Here is a 21,107-nt window from a genome sequence, read left to right as displayed (position 1 = left end):
ATTTCCAAGCATATATGAAAAATAAGGTCAAAACATTTTTAAAATGCATTAAAAATTCCTAAAATAGCACATTCCCATAGAAATACCTAATAAAGTATATAACCCCACATATTTGGTATCTTAATGCCCGTACCAATCTGTACAATAAATCTGAAGTTTTAATGGACCTGCATGGTGAACGCCATTAAAAAAAACTGGGCAAGAAAAATAATTTTTTATCAATACTCTTTACAAAAAAGTGATAAAAAAAGATACCAAAGAAAACACCTCTATTCGCAAAATCTCAAAAAACCTTTCTTGTCCTTATAGTTGAATTGATTTCCAAAGAAGATAGTGCTGCAGTAAAAAAACATCTCTGACTCAGTGAACCCTTATATGCCCCAACTGTTTCATGTGATGGTTGTCAAGAGAAGTATTCTTCACCTCGGTACAGAACGATCTGCCATTTACTCCACATATAAAAGACCAAGTCAAACACCTCATGAACGTGGAACGAATTAAGACCCAAAGGAATAAGAGTGTAAAAGCAAAATATTTCTTTAAGAACTGGAAGCAGTGGAAAGATAATTTCTTAACTGGCCAAGAACATTGGTCAGATTGGCCAGGACAGTAGTGGAGGTGGTCTAGGGATGGTCAATGTGTAGGCTATGTCATTCAAACAGTTTCTGACTATGAAAATGGTAGATTCAAGCTGTAGGCATCAAAATCATGAATTTACACATGTGGAATTATATTCTTAACAAAAAAAGTGTTAAGGTCCTTCAAAGTAGCCACCTTTTTGCTTTGATTACTGCTTTGCACACTCTTGGCATTCTCTTGATGAGATTCAAGAGGTAGTCACCAGAAAAAGTTTTCACATTACAGGTGTGCCCTGTCAGGTTTAATAAGTGGGATTTCTTGCCTTATAGATGGGTTTGGGACCATCAGTTTTGTTGTGCAGTAGTCAGGTGGATACATAGCTGATAGTCCTACTGAATAGACTGTTAGAATTTGTATTATGGCTAGAAAAAAACACAAGTAAAGAAAAACGAGTGGCCAATCATTACTTGAAGAAATTAAGGTCAGTCGGTCCAAAAAATTGACTGACATAAACTGACTGACATGAGGACCGCCCTAGGAAAGGAAGACCAAGAGTCACCTCTGCTGCAGAGGATAAGTTCATCCGAGTCACCAGCCTCAGCTTAGATTAGAGACCAAGTCACACAGAGTTCTGGCAGCAGACACATCTTTACAACAACTGTTAAGAGGAGACTGCAGCAGGCCTTCTTGGTAAAATAGCTGATAGGAAACCACTGCTAAGGAACGGCATCAAGCAGAAGAGACTTGTTTGGGCTAAAGAACACAAGGGATGGACATTAGACCAGTGGAAATCTGTGCTTTGGTCTGATGAGTCCGAATTTGAGATCTTTGGTTCCAACCACCGTGTCTTTGTGCGACGCAGAAAAGGTGAACGAATGGACTCTTCATGCCTGGTTCACACCATGAAGCATAGAGGAGGTGTGATGGTTTGGGGTTTTTTTGCTGGTGACACTTTTGGGGATTTATTCAAAATTGAAGGTATACTGAACTAGCATGGATACCAAAGTATCTTGCAGCGGCATGCTATTCCATCCGGTTTGCTTTTAGTTGGATCATCATTTATTTTTTAACAGGACAATGACCCCAAACACACCTCTAGCCTGTGTAAGGGCTATTTGACCAAGAAGGAGAGCGATGGGATGCTACACCAGATGACCTGGCCTTCACAGTCACCATACCTGAACCCAATGAAGATGGTTTGGGGTGAGCTGGACCACAGAGTGAAGGCAAAAGGGCCAACAAGTGCTAAGCTTCTATGGGAACTTTTTCAGGTGACTACCTCTTGAATCTCATCAAGAGAATGGCAAGAGTGTGCAAAGTAGTAATCAAAGTAAAAGGTGGCTACTTTGAACAACCTAAAATATAAGACATATTTTGAAATATTTTCAGTTGTTTCACATTTTTTAAGTACATAATTCCACATGTGTTAGTTCATAGTTTTGATGCCTTCAGTGTGAATCTACAATTTTTATAGTCATGCAAATCCAGAAAACTCTTTTAATGAGAAGGTGTGTCCAAACTTTTGGTCTATACTGTACGTATCTGGTATATGTACAATTGTATATAGATAACTTGTCAGGAACTTTTGGTGGGTTCAGAATTCAACAATATTATACAGACCCGACTAGGAATTATTTTCGGTGTATATGTTCCAGTATTATTATGTGCAGTTTTTGGACCCAGCTCACAAGCAGTGCTAGAAGCTACACATCAGATCCTGCTTTCGGCATGATCTGCCACATACACTGCACTGCTATACATTAGTATTGGGTATAAGCTTGAATGATCAACTCAAGTCAACCTGTGGGGAAAAAAATCAAAAAGTGAAAAAAAGGTTTTTCAAATAAAAATAAAGAAAACGTCACCAAAATGCCACCTTTACAAATATAGGGTACAAATATTTCTAAATAACAAAAAAAAAAAAAGATATTTCGTATTGCTGCAACCATCTGTAAAATAGCATTGAAACATTATAAGACTCACACAGTGAACACCATAAAAAAAAAAGATGATTTTTTATCACATCCCTTTATAAAACATGTTCTAAAAACCAATCGAAAAAAGCGATCCTCCTCCTCCCCAGGTTTTTATATTCAGTGAGCCCAGTGGAGCTGCAGGCACACCACAGAGTCTCAGTATCATGGTAAGCAACCCTACTTTGTTCTATCTATCTACTAATATTCTGATAACCTCTCTCTCTCTTAGAGCAATCCATAACTACCATTATCTTGACATCCTCAATACAATTAATTACCCCTTTAGATTCTGAGGGTAGACTCGCTTTTTTTCACATCAGTGATTTTTCAGATCCCATTTTAGCTTATGGACATAGATTGGTTTTCTTTTCCTGGCTTCAGTGATTTTTCAGTGATCCCTTACTGAACCATTCTTTTCAATGGGCTTTTTCATACTTCAGTTTAGAACCTGTTCTTTTTGTGTTCACTGACAACATCGCAACAGTGGAAACAACTGAAGTGTGAAAAAGCCACTTGAAAAGAACTGTTCAGTAAGGGATCAGTGAAAAATCACTAATGCCAGGAAGATAAAACCAATCTGTATGTGTCCATAAGCCAAAATGGGTTCAGTAGAAAATCACTGATGTGAAAAAACGCCTATGTGAAACCATCCTAACACCTCTCCATTTTGTTAATTCTACCTTAACCTACATGGACCTTGTGTGCCTTTATGCACGGATTTATTTATCACATTCATCTAATTATGTATTAATCTATTTACATACCAGAACTAACCCCCTTGTGCACCACAACATACTATAATGTTGTTGTGCTGTAGAGAATGTATGAAGAGAGCTCACGGGCTGCCATTAACTGCTGCGGTCTGTGCCGAAACCGACGCAGCAGTTAGCCTATTATAAGCGGCTCCCAACTGTAGACGGCGCTGTTTTTTTTTTTTTTATCATTCTGGTTTATTGAAGAAAATATAACATAAATATACAAAATCGAGTCATGTAAAGCACAATATATCATACAAATAGACGACGCTGTTTTGATGTCTTTGCATCTTGTTAGTAGAACGTAGGGAACTGATTTAGCTGACTGGGAGGCTTTTGACTAGGGTCAGGATGTAAGAGCTCTCCCTATGGAGACTTTGCCAAAAAAGCCCGCCTGTGTGGAGACTTAAAACAATTTATGCTCCACTGGGGGAATCTGGGAAAACTGTGCTGTCTACAGTTGGGAATGTGTTCCTCTTGGAATAGATATACTTATTTGGCTTAATCCGAAATCATGTCATTAGGCTTCTTGAAAGTTGTGCTTGATGTTAAGAGAGCTGCCTTAACCGGTTAAGGACCGGGTCCTTTCCTGTTTTTTCAGGTCCATTTTTCACTCTATACCTTCAAAAATCTATAACTTTTTTATTTTTACACGTAAAGAGCTGTGTGACGGCTTGTTTTCTGCGTAACAAATTGCACTTCATAGTGATCGTATTAAATATTCCATGCCATGTACTCGGAAGCGGGAAAAAAAATTCCAAATGCAGTGAAAATGGTGAAAAAACGCATTTGCGCCATTTTCTTGTGGGCTTGGATATTACGTCTTTCACTGAGCACCCCAAATGACATGTCTACTTTATTCTTTGGGTCGGTACGATTAAGGGGATACCAAATTTGTATAGGTTTTATATATTTCATACCTTTACAAAAATTAAAACCTCCTGTACAAAATTTTTTTTTTTTATTTTGCCAAATTCTGGCGCTAATAACTTTTTTATACTTTGGTGTACAGAGCTGTGGGTGGTGTAATTTTTTGCGAAATTTGATAATATTTTCAATTATATCATTTTTAGGACTGTACAACCTTTTGATCACTTTTTATAGATTTTTTTAGATTTTTCAAAATGGCAAAAAAGTGCCTTTTTTGACTTTGGGCGCTATTTTCAGTTACGGGGTTAAACGCATTGAAAAAACGTTATATTTTGATAGATCGGGCATTTCTGACGCGGCGATACCTAATGTGTTTATGATTTTTACTGTTTATTTATATTTATGTCAGTTCTAGGGAAAGGGGGGTGATTTGAAATTTTAGGTTTTATTATTATAATTTTTTTTTTACTTTTTTTTTTATTTTTATTTATACTATTTTTCAGACTCCCTACGGTACTTTAACCCTAGGTTGTCTGATCGATCCTATCATATACTGCCATACTACGGTATGGCAGTATATGGGGATTTTCCTCCTCATTCATTACAATGTGCTATCAGCACATTGTAATGAAGGGGTTAAGACCCGAGGCTACCATGGAGACGTCGCAGGGAGCAGCAATCCCAGGTAATATGGCGGCGCCCATGCGCCGCTATCTTTTTGAGGCTGCCGGCAGCCATCGCTGTGAAAACACCTGCGATCGGTGCTAGCAATTTGAAGCAAAGACTTACCGGCTATGGAGAGGGCTCAGCCCGTGAGCCCTCTCCATGCAGCGCGACCCGACCGCCGCCGTGAATACATGGCGGGCGGTCGTGAACTGGTTAATATCCCATGCTGGAAAACATATTTGCATATTTCCCAGAATCTCCCATTGGATTGTCAATGGCTGCAAGTCTCGACATACCTTGAAATCTTTTTGGAAAACAATTAGGAAGGTGCAGACACTGAACAAGTTAAAAGTCCAAATTCAACCTAAAATCACAAATATTCATCTAAAAGTTCAACTGCTGAAACCTCATAAAAATGTCAGAAAGATATCCACAATATCTCAGTATCACTGTTCTTGTTAATATTCAAAGTGCTCAGCTGCAGACAAGGTCCAACATACACTTTCTTTCAGCATGCAGTATGGCGACATGCACAGCAGACAGCGGTTTAGATGTTCCGGCTTGGCACCATGGTGTGGGATCTCAAGTTTGCTCCTCAAACAAATTGTGGATGTAGGACAATCTTGTCTGCACACACACTTGTGTATCCACTGGGATTCTCTGCCGGGTATTGGCTTCTGCATTGTGTGATAAGACAAAGAGTAGATAAAAAATAGACCTTGAAATAAAACGTCTCAATGGGTTGTAGCACATTAACTCATTAAAATTCCAACGCAATCTGATAGATGAGCAAAACATGCAAGTAGTTGTAATTTCACAAATAATAGATTGAAAAGCATTAATAGTAGGCGGTAAGTAGATTATGCAGGATTAGAGCATGAAGGCCATTGAACCCCAGACTAGACCCCATAATTAACAGAACTCTTTTGTTTACTAGATTTGCCCTGTCAGCAATGGATATGGAGCAACGTGACTATGATTCTCGCACAGCACTTCACGTGGCATCTGCAGAAGGTATGTAATATATCGCTCATATCTCTCAGAAATTACACAATTTTCTATATTGTTACTGACCATGTTGAATGCATAAAATGAAATGTAAATTTGTAATAAAGTTAAAGGGAAAAACTTGGCAGAGGGAGATCGCCAAAATGTCATTTTGAGTAAGCGAGGGGATGTTCACATGTGCCATTTACGTTGAGTAGAGGAGATTTGACTAATTACAATACTGTTAACATTAGCATTTAAAAAATTAACACATATGTTGACACTGCGTTAACATCTGCATTTTGCAAACGCCTAAATGCATTTGGGGTCATTTATTAAGGGCCCGAATCGCAATTTGCGCTGATTTTCCCGGAATTGTCCCGTTTTTTTTGGCGCACGCGATCGGATTGTTGCGCATCGGCGCCGAGGTGCACGCAACGGAAATCGGGGGCGTGGCCGACTTCAGCGCAGCAGCGACACCTGGTGGACGTCGGAGGAACTGCCTTAGTGAATCGCTGGAAGACTCGAATCCACCGCAGAGAACGCGCCGCTGGATCGCAAATGGACCGGGTAAGTAAATCTGCCCCATTGTGTTTATTGCATTTTGTAAACATAAATGTTAACAGCGATGTTAGTAGTTAAATCTTCTCTCCTCATCTGTTGTATTGCTTTTCAAACACAATGTAACTCCCGTGTTTGAATGCAACCTGAGGATGTTTAATTGAGCAAACCTAATCTCAGGTGAAGGAAAACTGAGTAATTACTGTTACTATTACTATTTTTCACAAATGTTTTCGAATGTACTTCAAGTTGTGTACGTTAACAAATGCTGTACATTAATTATATTAATATATTAATACTGTACATTTACATAAGTTGAGTTTACAGAGTAATTTGCTTTTACGGCTGTACTAAAATAGAATGATTGAAAGTACAAATAAAATTTAAAACTGTACACAAGGAGAGAGACCAACCTTTGTAGCCTTGGCTGTAGAAAAGGCATTTGGTAATGTCACATGGGGCTGGCTGGGGATGGTACTGGATCATTATATTGCAGGCATGTATGACAATCCCACTGCAAAAATTAGCACACCAGGTTTTTTGTTGCTCCTTTTCCCTCTACAAGAAAGGAACTAGCCTGGGATGGTCCATTTCCCATTTACTTTTAGATATTGCATTAGAGCAACTAGCCCACTTCTTTGAGCACTACTTTATACATAGGTAGAAGAATTTTCAGGGTATAGAGTTTATGTGGGAGAAAGCGGGGTGCTAGAATTAAACACATGTGGAAAGCCTTTCTTTGGGCATTAAGCCCTCTTCTCACTCTGAGATCTAGAAAGGGATATACCTGCCCCATGGGATTTGATGTCTTTAATTCATACTAAATGATTCCAAAGGAGGTGAAATCCTCCATCTTACTGAGGGATACCATAATCACATGGAAAAAATGGTCTATCGTTTCTGCTATCCAAGCATATGCCATTGACCACTTATCCAGAGTCGCCATGGCAGGGCCATCGGAAAACACACTTGGAATGGCGGAAAAGGGTAGCAGTGAGCATAGTTTAAAGCCTCTGGTCTAAACTCAAAATATTATTTGACATTAAGGTAATTTTAGCTATACCAAGCACTATCCTTTTGTAGAGGTAGGGTGAGGGAAATAAGGAAGAAGCTCTCTGATCAGGCTTTTTTAGACTCTCAATATTGCTCCGGGTTATTACACGATATCACTTCTATATGCAGTCAAGAGACAACACCTATAAGGAAGGCGAAGCCTTGTTCATTTTAAGAATGGAGCTTCCTGATCTGACAACAGTTAACCTACATGGATGGGCTGCAGATAGACATGTTATTTTTAACAAGAAATGGAGGGAAACCTACCTTATATCCTCGAGTATAAGCTGACCTTAGTATAAGCCAAGGTACCTAATTTTACCACAAAAACTGGGAAAACCTATTGACTTGAGTATAAGCCGAGGGTGGGAAATGCATTGGTCACAGCCTCCCAGTATTTAGTCGGCCCCTGTAGTATATAGTCAGTCCCTGTAGTATATAGCCAGTCAGCCCCCTGTAGTATATAGCCAGTCAGCCCCCTGTAGTATATAGCCAGTCAGCCCCCTGTAGTATATAGCCAGTCAGCCCCCTGTAGTATATAGCCAGTCAGCCCCCTGTAGTATATAGCCAGCAAGCCCCCTGTAGTATATAGCCAGCCAGCCCCCTGTAGTATAAAGCCAGCCAGCCCCTCTAGTGTATAGCCAGCCAGCCCCCTCTAGTGTATAGCCAGCCAGCCCCCTCTAGTGTATAGCCAGCCAGCCCCCTCTAGTGTATAGCCAGCCAGCCCCCTCTAGTGTATAGCCAGCCAGCCCCCTCTAGTGTATAGCCAGCCAGCCCCTCTAGTATATAGCCTGCCAGCCCCCTCTAGTGTATAGCCTGCCAGCCCCCTCTAGTGTATAGCCTGCCAGCCCCCTCTAGTGTATAGCCTGCCAGCCCCCTGTAATTTATAGCTTACCAGCCCCTTTAAATATGTAGCCAGCCCCTCCTTTAGCATATTTTGCCTGCCAGCCCCCTGTAGGGTATAGCTTACCGGTAAAAAAAAAAAACAGACTACTCACCAATCCGACAGCCTGGGCAGCTCCTCTTAATCTTCATGCTGCAAGTCCGCAACAGCTCCGTCGCTTTCTTCACGTGAGCCGGCACCAGGTCCCCGACAGCTCAGTGTGCCCGGATGGTGCACTCTGTGATGTCAGCAGCAGCTGACATCACAGTTGTGCACCGGCGGGCCATGTTCATGGAGATGTGGCGGACCTCCAGGCTTCGTGAAAAAAGAAGAGGCGCTGCCCACAGAGCTGTAGGGGACATGCAGCATGAAGATAAAGAGGAGCTGCCTGGGCCGTCGGAATGGTGAGTGGTCAGTTTATTTTTTTTATACTCGAGTATAAGCTGAGTGGGGAATTTTCAGCACAATAATTGTGCTGAAGAACTCGGCTTCTACTCGAGTATATACGGTACTTTAAATTGATGTATGGTGCAATATATGGCATAAATATTCCTCCCTCTTCAGCCGGTCCAGACCGCTTAACTGCCTGTCCTAAGTGTGGGGAAACTCTTGCACTGGCATACATGTACTTTAATCCTAAACATGATCTAGTGAGAGTATATGTATATAGTCAGACGTATATGTATCTGCATGCTTCACATTGACTTTTTTGTTTAAAAATGCAGGACATGTAGAAGTTGTACGTTTTCTTCTAGAGGCATGCAAAGTTAACCCTTTCCCAAAAGACCGGTAAGTATTATTTAATAGTGTCTGAAAAATATTCACAATTTTTGGTGTTTTTTCTTTGTCATACTTAATTTAATTCATTTTAGGAGTGGTATATAATTAGTCTGAAGAGTATACCATTCCTGAAATTATTATATTCCATCAGAGCTTTTTGAAAATTTTACTGGTCCTGGAAAAAATTTCCATTCACAAAAAAGAGAATACTGTTTATTCTAGTCCAAGCAGCAGCACACACACAAAGAGGTTGACAGGTTCCAATAGCCTATGCCAGTGATGGCCAACTTTTTAGCGGCCGAGTGCCCAAAAAGACACCCTCCTTATTTATTGCGAGGTGCCAGCCAAAAATTAAAGCAGTAACTTACTGCTCCCTGTTCTTCAACAATCATAATGGCCTCCTGAGGACAGCAACACAGTAGAAAGATGGAAAATTTGCATCACTTTAGCTTCTTTACAGTGTCCCTCTGTAGACCTGTAGGGGCCAGCAGGAGGTCCTCCAAAGATAATTCGGCCCTGTCTATTCATTCTCTCTCTTCCTACAGTCCCAAGTAGCATCTTTTATGTTGCTTGGAACTGCAGGAAGATTCTTCCTGTCCTGTCTGGTGTGCTGGGGCGATGGCCTGGGTGCCCACAGAAAGGTCTCTGAGTGCCACCTCTGGCACCCGTGCCATAGGTTCGCCACCACTGGCCTATGCTATGCTGATTTTAAAAATGACTTTGATTTACATTACCAGGCTCCCTGCCCGCCACATGTGGTGAGTCCCAGGGGTGGGCAGCTGCAGCCTGTGTGTGTCTGTGTCTCTTCATGCAATCTTCCACTCCTCTATACCATTTCCCTCCATCCCCTGCCTGCTCAATGCACATGATGGGAAGTGGGGAGGGACCTGCATGAGTTTGGAACGATGAGACTGATACAGGCACACATAGGCTGCAGCTGCTCCCTACCAGGGGACTCATCTCATGCTTCTAGCAGGGAGCCAGGTAATGTGAGTTAAGCTTATATAAACCATTAAAATGTTTCAGAATGTGGACAAAGGCAACTTATCAAATGAGGTTACAACAAAAAGCCACAAAAATTAAAATGTGTAAGGAGAATTTCAGTTATAAGGAAAGATTAAACCAACTAGATTTATTTAGTCTGGAAAAGAGACAACGAGGGGACATGATTACTTTATATAAATATATCAATGGCCCATACAAAAAATATGGTGGAAAGTTGCTCAAGTTTAACCCCTTCACGCTCCGTGATGGATATATCGGCCACGGAGCTATGAAGGGTGTGTGAAGAGGGCTCACTGGCTGAGCCCTCTTCATACAGAGATGGGCTTTGCTGCATATTACAGCATACCCATTTCTAACACATCTGTTAACTTTTTCTTTGCCCGCGGCAAAGTCGCCGGCGGCACTGAAAGCATGGCGGCGTGGTTACTCCTGAGAGAATTCATATATAAGGTCTCTGACCTGTCAGTATATTTAACCTTTTTATATCAGTTAGTACAGCTTCAAAGGTCAAACAAGATGTGTCCATTCAACGGGTAACAGCTTAATTTGGTGTTGTAAAACTATACAACACATTACCCTAATTTACAGTTGAAATGGGGAGAAAATTCTGTTTAGAAACCTTTCAAATGTAAGTTATTCCACTGATAGATCAATATCTAAAGTATGATCAAAATCTTAAGTATGATCTCACATTAATAGGTGTTCACCTATTAATGTGAGATCATACTAAAGATGTTAAAAAAATTCAATAAAGGTTACGTTTTAGCACATCCACAACTTTTTTTCTTTCCAAATCCTTCCCCTTCCCTTTTTTGATATATGTATCAAAGTTGTAAATCATCTTTGATTTAACTCTAGACATTTTGGTAATATAATTCCCACCCTTCCAATCTCTGTAGTGCCACAAAGGTTAAACCAAAGGGATTGGACTTGTGACAGGTTGAGTTGACATGTAAATGAAAGTAAATTCTATTTCTTTTTCTATTTTCAGCTATGTATGGAAATCCAGTTACTGGTTTTATGTGTGGCATAATATCCAGGTATTCAGATACCAATATCTCTGTACATGCAGAGAGCTTCAATAATTAGGTTACTAGCCAATGAGGAAAGAAACTCTTCCCATTTGGCACATAACATCCCGTGTTGTAAACACTCTCCTTTCAACTCATGTTTGAAAGCTGAACTACACAGCTCTAACCAGACCTTGTGGCGTAAGGTGCGTCCCGAGGGTTGCGGACAGAACTGAAGTGTAATGGCAATTGCTTATTGATCTATCAGTGGAACAACTCATATTTGAAAGGTTTCTTAAATGAATCTTCACCCTATTTTAATTACAGAAAGGGTAATGTATTTACAACACTGAATGAAGACCTACAACAGTTGAATGGACATATATTGTTTGATGCTTGAAGCTGTACTGACTGATATGGAAGGTTGAATATTCAGACAGTTCAGAAACCTTGTATATGAGTTAACCTCTCAAAACTAACCAATGACTATATATATTAGGAAGTTCAACATAACAAAATCAAGTCACCTGTACAGGGTTTATTTTTTTTTAAGTACACCATCCAGGTTATTTATCAATGGATGTAGTGAGCATTTTTACCCAACATGAGCTTTGAAAAAGTTAATGGCTTGTAGAAATTTAATACTGATTTTTTTTTTTTTTTTTTTTTACAACAAATATGACATTTCACAACCCATTATTTTGTGCTTGCAGAGACCATGCCCGCACAAGCTAAGTATAACATATTGGGAGGGGCTGTGTCATATCTGCTAAGCGCTATAGAAATCCAAACATTGTAAAACCCTTCACCCCTGAGTATAACCCCATTTAGTAAACTTAACGTTTTATCAAGGATTTTATTAAGAGATATAGAGGTTAAGCAAAGGATGAGTGAGGCAAGCTCTGTCCTAACAGGTGCCAATAGCCCTTGGTCTTTCCTCTCTCCGCTCGCTGCTATGACTTAAAACCCATACCATTTTATAGCGCAGCGTCAATAACTGCGTGTGTATACCCATACCATCTTCTAGCGCAGCGTCAATAACTGCGTGTGTATACCCATACCATCTTCTAGCGCAGCGTCAATAACTGCGTGTGTATACCCATACCATCTTCTAGCGCAGCGTCAATAACTGCGTGTGTATACCCTTACCATCTTATAGCGCAGCGTCAATAACTGCGTGTGTATACCCTTACCATCTTATAGCGCAGCGTCAATAACTGCGTGTGTATACCCATACCATCTTATAGCGCAGCGTCAATAACTGCATGTGTATACCCATACCATCTTATAGCGCAGCGTCAATAACTGCATGTGTATACCCATACCATCTTATAGCGCAGCGTCAATAACTGCGTGTGTATACCCATACCATCTTATAGCGCAGCGTCAATAACTGCATGTGTATACCCATACCATCTTATAGCGCAGCGTCAATAACTGCGTGTGTATACCCATACCATCTTATAGCGCAGCGTCAATAACTGCGTGTGTATACCCATACCATCTTCTAGCGCAGCGTCAATAACTGCGTGTGTATACCCTTACCATCTTATAGCGCAGCGTCAATAACTGCGTGTGTATACCCATACCATCTTATAGCGCAGCGTCAATAACTGCATGTGTATACCCATACCATCTTATAGCGCAGCGTCAATAACTGCGTGTGTATACCCATACCATCTTATAGCGCAGCGTCAATAACTGCATGTGTATACCCATGCCATCTTATAGCGCAGCGTCAATAACTGCGTGTGTATACCCATACCATCTTATAGCGCAGCGTCAATAACTGCATGTGTATACCCATGCCATCTTATAGCGCAGCGTCAATAACTGCGTGTGTATACCCATACCATCTTAGAGCGCAGCGTCAATAACTGCATGTGTATACCCATGCCATCTTATAGCGCAGCGTCAATAACTGCGTGTGTATACCCATACCATCTTAGAGCGCAGCGTCAATAACTGCGTGTGTATACCCATACCATCTTAGAGCGCAGCCTTGTCGCTAAAGAGCTCATTGATTTATGGTTTCTTGCCCAAAGGTGTCCATGAATATTTTATGTTTAATATGTCTTTATTAATTTTTGTATATAGACATATAGAGTCGAAAAATTAAAGAGGAAATACACAAGGAAACAATATCTAGACAAAAGCAATAATAAAAAAAAGCATCACATAGCATGTACATATTGAGTATCAGAAAAGCATTCAGGAATATTCAGAGAAAAGGAAGGGATACTCAGAAGATAACGAGGATATTGGGCAAGAAAAAAAGCTAGGATGTGCGGAAACCTGGCAATTCCTAACAGGCTATCCAGGACTGCTGGTTGGTCTGACAACTTTCATTAGTACTACACAATCAACTCTTCCATCCAACAAAGGTCATTTTATTTCCTGAGCTGATTCCACAATACAGTACTTAGTTAGGGAACTCAGTTCTGGCAGCAATGAGGGGAAAAAAAAAAACATTTTAGCCAAATAAATAAATAAAAACTGATAAAAATGATTTTTTTAATATTTACATTTTTTATTTCAGATGGAATAATACTCCCATGGATGAAGCTATGCACTTTGGACATCATGATGTTGTTAAAATCCTTCAAGAGTACCAAAATAATTATAAACCACTGGATGAGCCAAATAATGTAAAAAGTGACCAGACTGTCCAAACGAACCTAGATGGGTTATTATAATTCATATATTCATAGATTTTCAATATTTGCTCTTGTACATGTTGTGTTGTATAATTATTTCAAGAGTGTATTTTTATCTTATAGTGATGTATATTCTAAATGCAAACTATGTTTTCATGCCAGCTTATAGCTGGATCCTCAGGATGAAGTCAGAGACACAAAAATAAAAACAAATTCAAAAAGAATTCACTCAATGAAGAAATAAAAAAAAATCAGTACAAACTCTTAAAACAGCTAACTGAATAGATGTGCTCTTGGTTTGGAAGTTTTTGCATAATTTTTGCATAAATTAACAAATATTTCAAATCTGTGTTAGGTAGCTACCTATTTCCAAAGTTTCTGTACACAAAGTTCAGCAGAATAGTACCCATTGTACCCATATTGCTAATTCAAATGCAGACGTGTGTCTAAAGCTGCATTTTAGATACGGATTTCTGGCACTCGGGAGGGGGCGGTGATGAAAGTTTCAGTTTGCAACCCTCAACTTTATTTATATATATATATATATATATATATATATATATATATATATATATATATATATATATATCCTCAACCCTTTGTGTGCCCAAATAGTACAATAATCCCCCCTTACTGGCCCCCATGCTATTTATTAGTCACCTCCACATAGTATAATGCCCCTTAACCTTAGACTCCCCACTTTTAAAGTTCCCTTTTCTGTAGCCTAAATCTTACCATGCCCCCTTTACGCTAACCCCCATTTATAATGCCCCTAACTGACCTTTACACTTAATATAGCCCCCCCCCTACTTTCTGAGCTCTTATCTGCAGCCCCTTCCTATTTTCTGAGCTTAGCCCCATCTAAATGTCCTCTTTTTGCTGCCCTCCATCCCCGTTTTGCTGTAAAAATTGCAATCATATACTCACCATTCTCTGTTTTGCCAACACAGTCTACTTCTCTTCTCTTACACTGATGAATGTAACTCTGTTGACATCAGCAGGCACGCCAGAGAAGAGGGCTGGTGCTGTGGAATGGGGTTAGACAAGTACCGTATTTTTCGGACTATAAGGCGCACCAGATTATAAGGATGAATGGCCAGCAGGTGGCAGACCTGTGCACATTTTAAGGCAGCTGTTGTCTGTAAGTACGGTTTATATATAAGGCGCTCTGGACTATAAGGCGCACCTTTGATTTCTGAGAAAATCTAAGGATTTTTTGTGCGCCTTATAGTCCGAAAAATACGGTACATGTTTTAATAATAATAATTCCTTTATTTATATAGTGCACACAGATTATGCAACGCTGCACAGAGCTTACCAAATCTGCCCCTGTCCCCATGGGGCTCACAATCTAATCAATGTTTTGATTTAGTTTTTTTTACAAGGTTCTTCATTCGCAACGTGACCAAATGTTCCCTGGCGCCAAATTGGGCTGGGGCAAGGCTGTTGAGGACCAAAGTACTAGATGTGTATTTCAATGTATTTAAAAAATAAAGTTGAAAGAAATAAATTATGATGTGCTATTAAGGTTTGCCTTGGGCTGCTTGGCAAACATTTACCTTACATTTATTTTACCTTGAATAATCAAAGCTGAGTTCGCATTTGTTCTTTTGGAACCCAATGTTACTTTTTCTTACAACCTTTTGCAGGTGTCTAATAAGGGAGGTGTTGAGGTTCAGATATAGTGTCTTTCCTCTAAAAACATCACCACAGGTTTTGTCTGTTCACTCATCCCATTTTGCTTTAATAGAGATGATCTGCAATGCCAGACTCAATCCATTGACATTTGTGGCACTTTTTTTTTCAGTTTTTCATCATCTCTTAAATGGAATTTTTCAGCAGTTTTGAACATCCACCACCTGCAAATTCACTGTTTAGTTACAACAACGGAGGGCTGTTTAATCATACCTTATTGTGTTTGTGGTATAATAAATTGTGGTAAAAATTGATTAGTAAAGAACAGAAAAAGTTGGCACCAATATACAAAATATAATAAAAATTGATTTTATAAGTTGATATTATGAATTACACACATTTAATAAACATTAGTTTAAAAAACTTCACAAAAAAAAACTTAGAATCAGTTAATCACAATATTGTATACACCTGTGAACAGATGTCTTAAAAAAAGTGAATAGTTGTTAAAAATTGTTAAAATTATTAATAGGAAAAGCAATATTTTTTGGCGAACAGAAACAATATACTTATGAGGAGCACAAAGATGTGAATATGTATCAACGTATAGTTCAATGTTCACATTGTATGCATCAATGCATCTACCTTGCCAATGCATTTTGACTGCTAATTATATTTGCGTAATAGTCTTTGCGTAAACTAAAGTCTTTACAAATCCTAGTGATACCTGTGTATGCAGTTGGCAAGGATGGATTATGATTTATGCGTGCTGTCTGGATTTGCGTCAGTGTTGTAAAGGACAAGGGGGGACCACATGGGAGGAGAGATGGAAAGACATTGGGGCTCATTTACTAAGGGTGGCACGGTGCACTTTTGTCAGCACTTTCTTCATGGCTAAAACATTTTTCACAGGTATTTAAGAAGTGTCTGCACTGAGATTGTGTCCCATGCGACCCTTTTATGGCGCAGAGGCGCTGGCTTCCATGTGACACAAATTAGGTGGCGTGCTGTCCGACTGATTTGGGCCGATCGCCGTACTTAACTGTGTCGCACGCCCTACGGCACGATCTTGGTGTCCAAGGGTGCCATGTCCTAAAGAATTTTTCATAAGTACCCTGTACAAGTCCTCCCTGTATATTTAATCAGTCCTCCCTGTACAAGTCCTCCCTGTATATTAAATCATCCAGAGGGCAACTTTTGAAGGCTCATACTTTTTTGCATGCCATTGGTCCATCTAGGGTCGGGAAGTAAGAGTTCTCCTTACGGAGACTGCCAATTAAGGCTATCATGTAGGCGTGTGGAGTCTTACAGCCATGGATGCTCCACCTGGGGGTTTCTGGGAAAATATGCAAAGTTTTCCAGGATGGGATAAGGAAAACCATGCCTTGTAAGGCAGCTCCCTTGACATCAAGCATGACCTACAAGGGGCCTTATGACATAATACAGGATTAAAACCAAACCAGTATATCTATTTCAGAAGGAACAGACTCCTGTAGACAGCACTTTTTCGACCTGATTGGGTCTCCTGAGTACAGCAGGGAACTGGTTTGGCTGGGTGAAAGGCTTGTGACTAGGGTCGGGAAGTAGGAGTTCTCCTTACGGAGACAGCCAATTAAGGACGCCATGGATGCTCCACTTTGGTCCATCTAGAACAGTCTTAATGCAATGCTTTAAGTGGAAGGGGAGATTCAGGGAGTCTAAGAAATCTGTTGGCAAATGGGTTTCCAGATATTTAGAGTGCCCGTGAGCATAGCGAAAATTAAAGGAACTCTCAAGGGAGCTTTTCAGAGTGGAAGGAAACAAGACATTTTCAGACCCTTTGACTTGGGTCTTGATATGTTTGTATTTTATATACAGATGCCTGGACAGCTTTAATACTTACAGGGAGGGGAGAGTAATTGGGATGTAATTATGACATAATGGAAAAAGGGTGCCCAAGTGCCTTTACAGATGGAGAATTCTTCGGCGAGAGCACAGTAAAGGGATAGTATCTACCAAAGCATGTGGCCTTGGAGGCCAAGTTTCCAAAGCACTCTTCCAAAATATATACCCAGTACTACTTGGCCAACAAGTTTACTATGTGAGACAGTAAATTCCTATTGTAAAAAAAAAAATTGTAATAAATAATCTATAATAATCATGATGCCCTTCTCATCTGTTTAAAAGGTTGAGGGGAAAATATTTTTACATGGAATATATTCCTTCCCATAACAAGATAACGATCACAAAACACACTTGGAGCGCCTATAAAGATGAAGCAAAGACGACACCTGTATCATACATAGACAAGAAGAAAATGTGCATGTCAGTGCTTCATGGACTCTTTTCTGGGGTATTTTTATGCACCAGTGTTCTTATCCATACATGAGGGGGTGAATAGACATCAACTGGGTTTTGCTCTATCTTCACAAACAAGACATGTATCATGCGAGACCATTACAGATAGAAATACTGTATAGGTACTAAGAATGTCCATACTCTTCATTTACCATAAATCCTCATCCTAGTAAGTTTGCACGTTTGTATCCCATTTTAAAACATTGGGTAGACATGGTGGTTAGGTTCCTATTGTTTAGCTCTAGAGGTCTACACTTCTGAAATAATGGTGGAAATGCAGAATTTCATCTGGTCTCTGTTCCTTGGCCACTCACATCCCTGTTCAGTGCCCCACCCTTGTTCTATTTTTATTCTTACCTGGATAGGGCTCCTTTCCCTTCATGTATCGAGCTCCAGCCTAAATATTCTCCCTACTAGCACATAATCGGGCACATTTACTTACCTGGCTGGAGGATTTCACCTAAAGTGTATTGTCCGATGATAATGCACTGTGCCGCGATTCACAAAGATCGTGCGCCCGATATCCTGTGTGTGTCGCTTTTCGACTCAGGTCCGACGGAGTTCGCCTTCTTCTTCCTGGTGCATGTAAGTGCTTGATCTTGCGACACAATTTGAATGTTAAACCCTGCTCTCAGTCCCAATCGGTCGGATCGTCCGACGGAACCCCCCCCCCAACCCCCCCCCCCCCCCCCCCCCCCGATTTCGGTCGCCTGAAAGCCAGCGCAGCTGCACCAAAATCTGATCGCATGCAACACAATCCCCTGTTAAATACCTGTCACAGTTGTGGAATCCCCGAAAACATAGGAAAATCCGACGAAAGTGCGGCCGCGGACCCTTGGTAAATAAGCCCCAATGTATTGGATGTACTTAGAGGCTGCTAAGAAGATCATGCTGAATCTGATGTATTTGGCAGGCCTGTTCAGCCCTGGTGCACCCTATTACTGGCCCTCTTTGCCCACTTTTCAAGCAAGTGGGGGGTAAAGTTGCAATTCCTCCCTATGCATTTTTATTGTTGACTACCCTTTATATCATGTTTATTTTTTGCATCCACTTGTAAACAAGTAGGAGAAAAGTTCCAATTCCTTCCTATGTGTTTTATTCTTTGCTACCCTTTATATCTTGGCAATGATGTTTTCTTAATTTTTTGGACCATTCTCTTGGCTTGCCATTCTAACATCACAGCATTTTATGTGTTTGGCCAAACAAATAATACAAATAATAAAGCCCTTGATTACTTGCATAAGTGCTTGCTTAGACATCATGCATTGCAGTTCAAACTGCATCACTTGCTGCACGTTCATGATGAAGTATTGCATTCAGTTCTAATGTGTTTTGTTTTTAAATTCTTTAAATGTTACTGATATTCTTAAACTGCAGGGAAAAGTGGGGTTTAATGTTATTTATTATTCCAACCCCAGAAACTTTCACTTTCATAAGTGAAGTATGTTTTTATTAGTTTAGCAGTATACAGTAAATGCAATTTATAAACTAACTTTAATGAACACACTTGTTATATATACAACCGTGTTGAAAAATGTCAGCATTTCATCAGATTTTTTTATGGTATCCTTAGGGTACCTAATAAAAAGTAAACATTTAGCATTTATTCCTCACAAGTATTACTTATATGGTAGATTTTATTGCTTTAAAAATTTTATTATTCATTGTACATAGTAATATGGCAAAAAAAAACAGATAAAAGAATTACATTTCTCAATATTTTGTAGCTTTTACTTGCTATTGTATATGCTCTGCCAACTCTATATTCGTTATGTTGTGTATATTTACAGAACTGTAAATGTTAATTTCGATAAATAGTACAAATTTAAGAACAAAATAATAGCTGTTTTCTGCGTGAAATTGTTGCCTATCAACTAATGTTTTCCGACCACAGGCTGCTATACAGGCTTATCAGAATTCAGCCGATACCTTTGTTCTATAGATGTTTATTAGATCCAGGACTCCTTTTTGTTTTCAATGTTCCCTAGTGTTCTCTATAAAAACAGCTCTGAATCACAATACTTATAGTAGATGAGCTTCAATCCCAAGGTTACTGTATGGATGCTGAGGATGCATCTAATTCTTATCTTCCCATTATATAGAAGTTAGGTCCAGTTCACACTATCACTGATGGAGTCCACAATTTTTAACATTTAAAAATGTTTCCTACAGCGCTGATTTTGATGTTCTTAATGACAGATTCTAATGGAAGGTGAATGGATGTCAATGGAAATGGATAATAAACAGAAGGGTTTCTGTTTTCCATCCATTCAAGGTTGTTTCCATTCTTCCATCCTTTTAACAGACATGTCTTCAGAAATCCCATGGTTTCAATAAACAAATCATTAGTAGTTTCATTTTCCATTAGACAAGAAGACAATATTTTTAAATATACTCAAAATAACATGTTCTCTAATTTACTGTTATGAATAAAAAGACTATATTTTAAAAAAAATGTAGATAAACCCAGTACTCTGGTAATCTAAGCACATTGTCAGCACACAGCATCTCATAGCACAGAGTGTCAGCTTAGAGAGTCTGAAACTGAGTAAGATTCTAAAGTAAGGGGGTTAAAAATTGCCTTTTTTGTGTAAACATCACTAGGAGATTCAAATTTGACAACTTTCATGGGCAAACGCCTTTAAAGGTGATAAATGGTGACTTCCAACTGGTGGGATTTGATCAATTGTATAGCTGTAATTTTGCAAATATTGGTAGTGATCTTACGGTAGAAATGTCATTGCTAATGAAACGAGTTATCACGGTCTCAGCTAGAGAACGCTAGCTGATTGTGTTGTGCAAGATTTTAATGAAAATAATGTTTTGAATGTATTTGCTTAAAAGTAATTTTAAAGCAACATATTTAAATTTCTGAATATAGTGTTACTATCGAACGCACACTAAAGGAATAATAAAGTAACATGGCTACTGTCTTTAGTTTTCTGCAACATGAAAACTCATTTCTGTGCAGTTGAACATCTTAAAGGGAAGTTTTAGTCAGTTGCCCTTGCCGTGTACTGAATATTTAGCACTATCATTCACACACTACTTCATAGTGTCTAAAAACTACGTACAGTGAGAAGCGGCCTCCAGTTTTCAATCTGGCCTAGAAAGGCTATAGGCCTTGTTCACATGGTCCGTTTTCAATTTGTCAACTTAGTGTTTACATAAAATTTACATCAATTGTAACACTAATGTATTGTAAACGCAGTGTACATGCATCATGTGAATACGACCATTATGACCAAACACTTTTTCATTCGCATTTATTTTAATGCTCAGTTCATACCCGTGTTTGGGATTTCTGTTGGAATCTCCATTTTAGGTGAGCTTAATGGAAAATAAACACGGAA

At 39.4% G+C, this 21,107-nt stretch overlaps 1 protein-coding gene across 1 annotated transcript in view; it reads left to right on the top strand.

Moving 5' to 3' along the window:
- GLS (glutaminase) overlaps window positions 1–20,674 on the top strand; it is a 142,273-nt gene extending 121,599 nt beyond the window's left edge. The window contains exons 16-18 of the mRNA XM_072120882.1: window positions 5,784–5,860; window positions 9,056–9,119; window positions 13,665–20,674. Coding sequence (XP_071976983.1) covers window positions 5,784–5,860; window positions 9,056–9,119; window positions 13,665–13,821 — 298 coding nt within the window. The 3' untranslated portion in view covers window positions 13,822–20,674. The remainder of the gene's footprint in view (window positions 1–5,783; window positions 5,861–9,055; window positions 9,120–13,664) is intronic.
- The last annotated feature ends 433 nt before the right edge of the window (window positions 20,675–21,107 follow it).

This window comes from Engystomops pustulosus, chromosome 8 (assembly GCF_040894005.1).
Source record: "Engystomops pustulosus chromosome 8, aEngPut4.maternal, whole genome shotgun sequence".
NCBI classification, from domain to species: domain Eukaryota; kingdom Metazoa; phylum Chordata; class Amphibia; order Anura; family Leptodactylidae; genus Engystomops; species Engystomops pustulosus.
The sequence above is the reverse complement of the archived record's forward strand: the minus strand, read 5'-3'. Positions and strand labels throughout refer to the sequence as shown.